Genomic DNA, 321 nt, shown 5'->3' with positions numbered 1-321 from the left:
CATCGCGGGGTGCTCAGCTGGGCTGTGCGGGTACAGGACAGTCCGGAGCCCAACAGCGCGGCCGGGGTCAGCAGCAGCTCTTCTTGGGCTTGTCGTTGGGAGTGAGTTTGATGGAGTCCGTTAAATAACTCTCAAAAATCCCTTTGTACTGGAAAAAAGAGAGAAGAGAAAAGGAGAGTGACGTGAGCTCAGAGTCAGCCCAAGGACCGGGGAGCACAGGTTCAGTCCTGATTCGTGATTAAAGACAAAATCCAGGGAAAAGCCTCCCGGCTCAGCTGAGGAGCGGGGCCACCCTGCGTGCTGGGTGTGGGGACACGAAGG

At 57.0% G+C, this 321-nt stretch overlaps 1 protein-coding gene across 1 annotated transcript in view; it reads right to left on the bottom strand.

Moving 5' to 3' along the window:
* Positions 1-67: 67 nt before the first annotated feature.
* Positions 68-321, bottom strand: part of RAB7B (RAB7B, member RAS oncogene family) — a 1,814-nt gene continuing 1,560 nt past the window's right edge. The window contains 1 exon segment of the mRNA XM_010080183.1: positions 68-148. Coding sequence (XP_010078485.1) covers positions 68-148 — 81 coding nt within the window.

Source organism: Pterocles gutturalis, unplaced genomic scaffold (genome assembly GCF_000699245.1).
Source record: "Pterocles gutturalis isolate BGI_N339 unplaced genomic scaffold, ASM69924v1 scaffold3989, whole genome shotgun sequence".
In the NCBI taxonomy this organism is placed as follows: domain Eukaryota; kingdom Metazoa; phylum Chordata; class Aves; order Pterocliformes; family Pteroclidae; genus Pterocles; species Pterocles gutturalis.
Note: the sequence above shows the minus strand (reverse complement) of the source record. Positions and strands in the feature narration are given on the sequence as shown.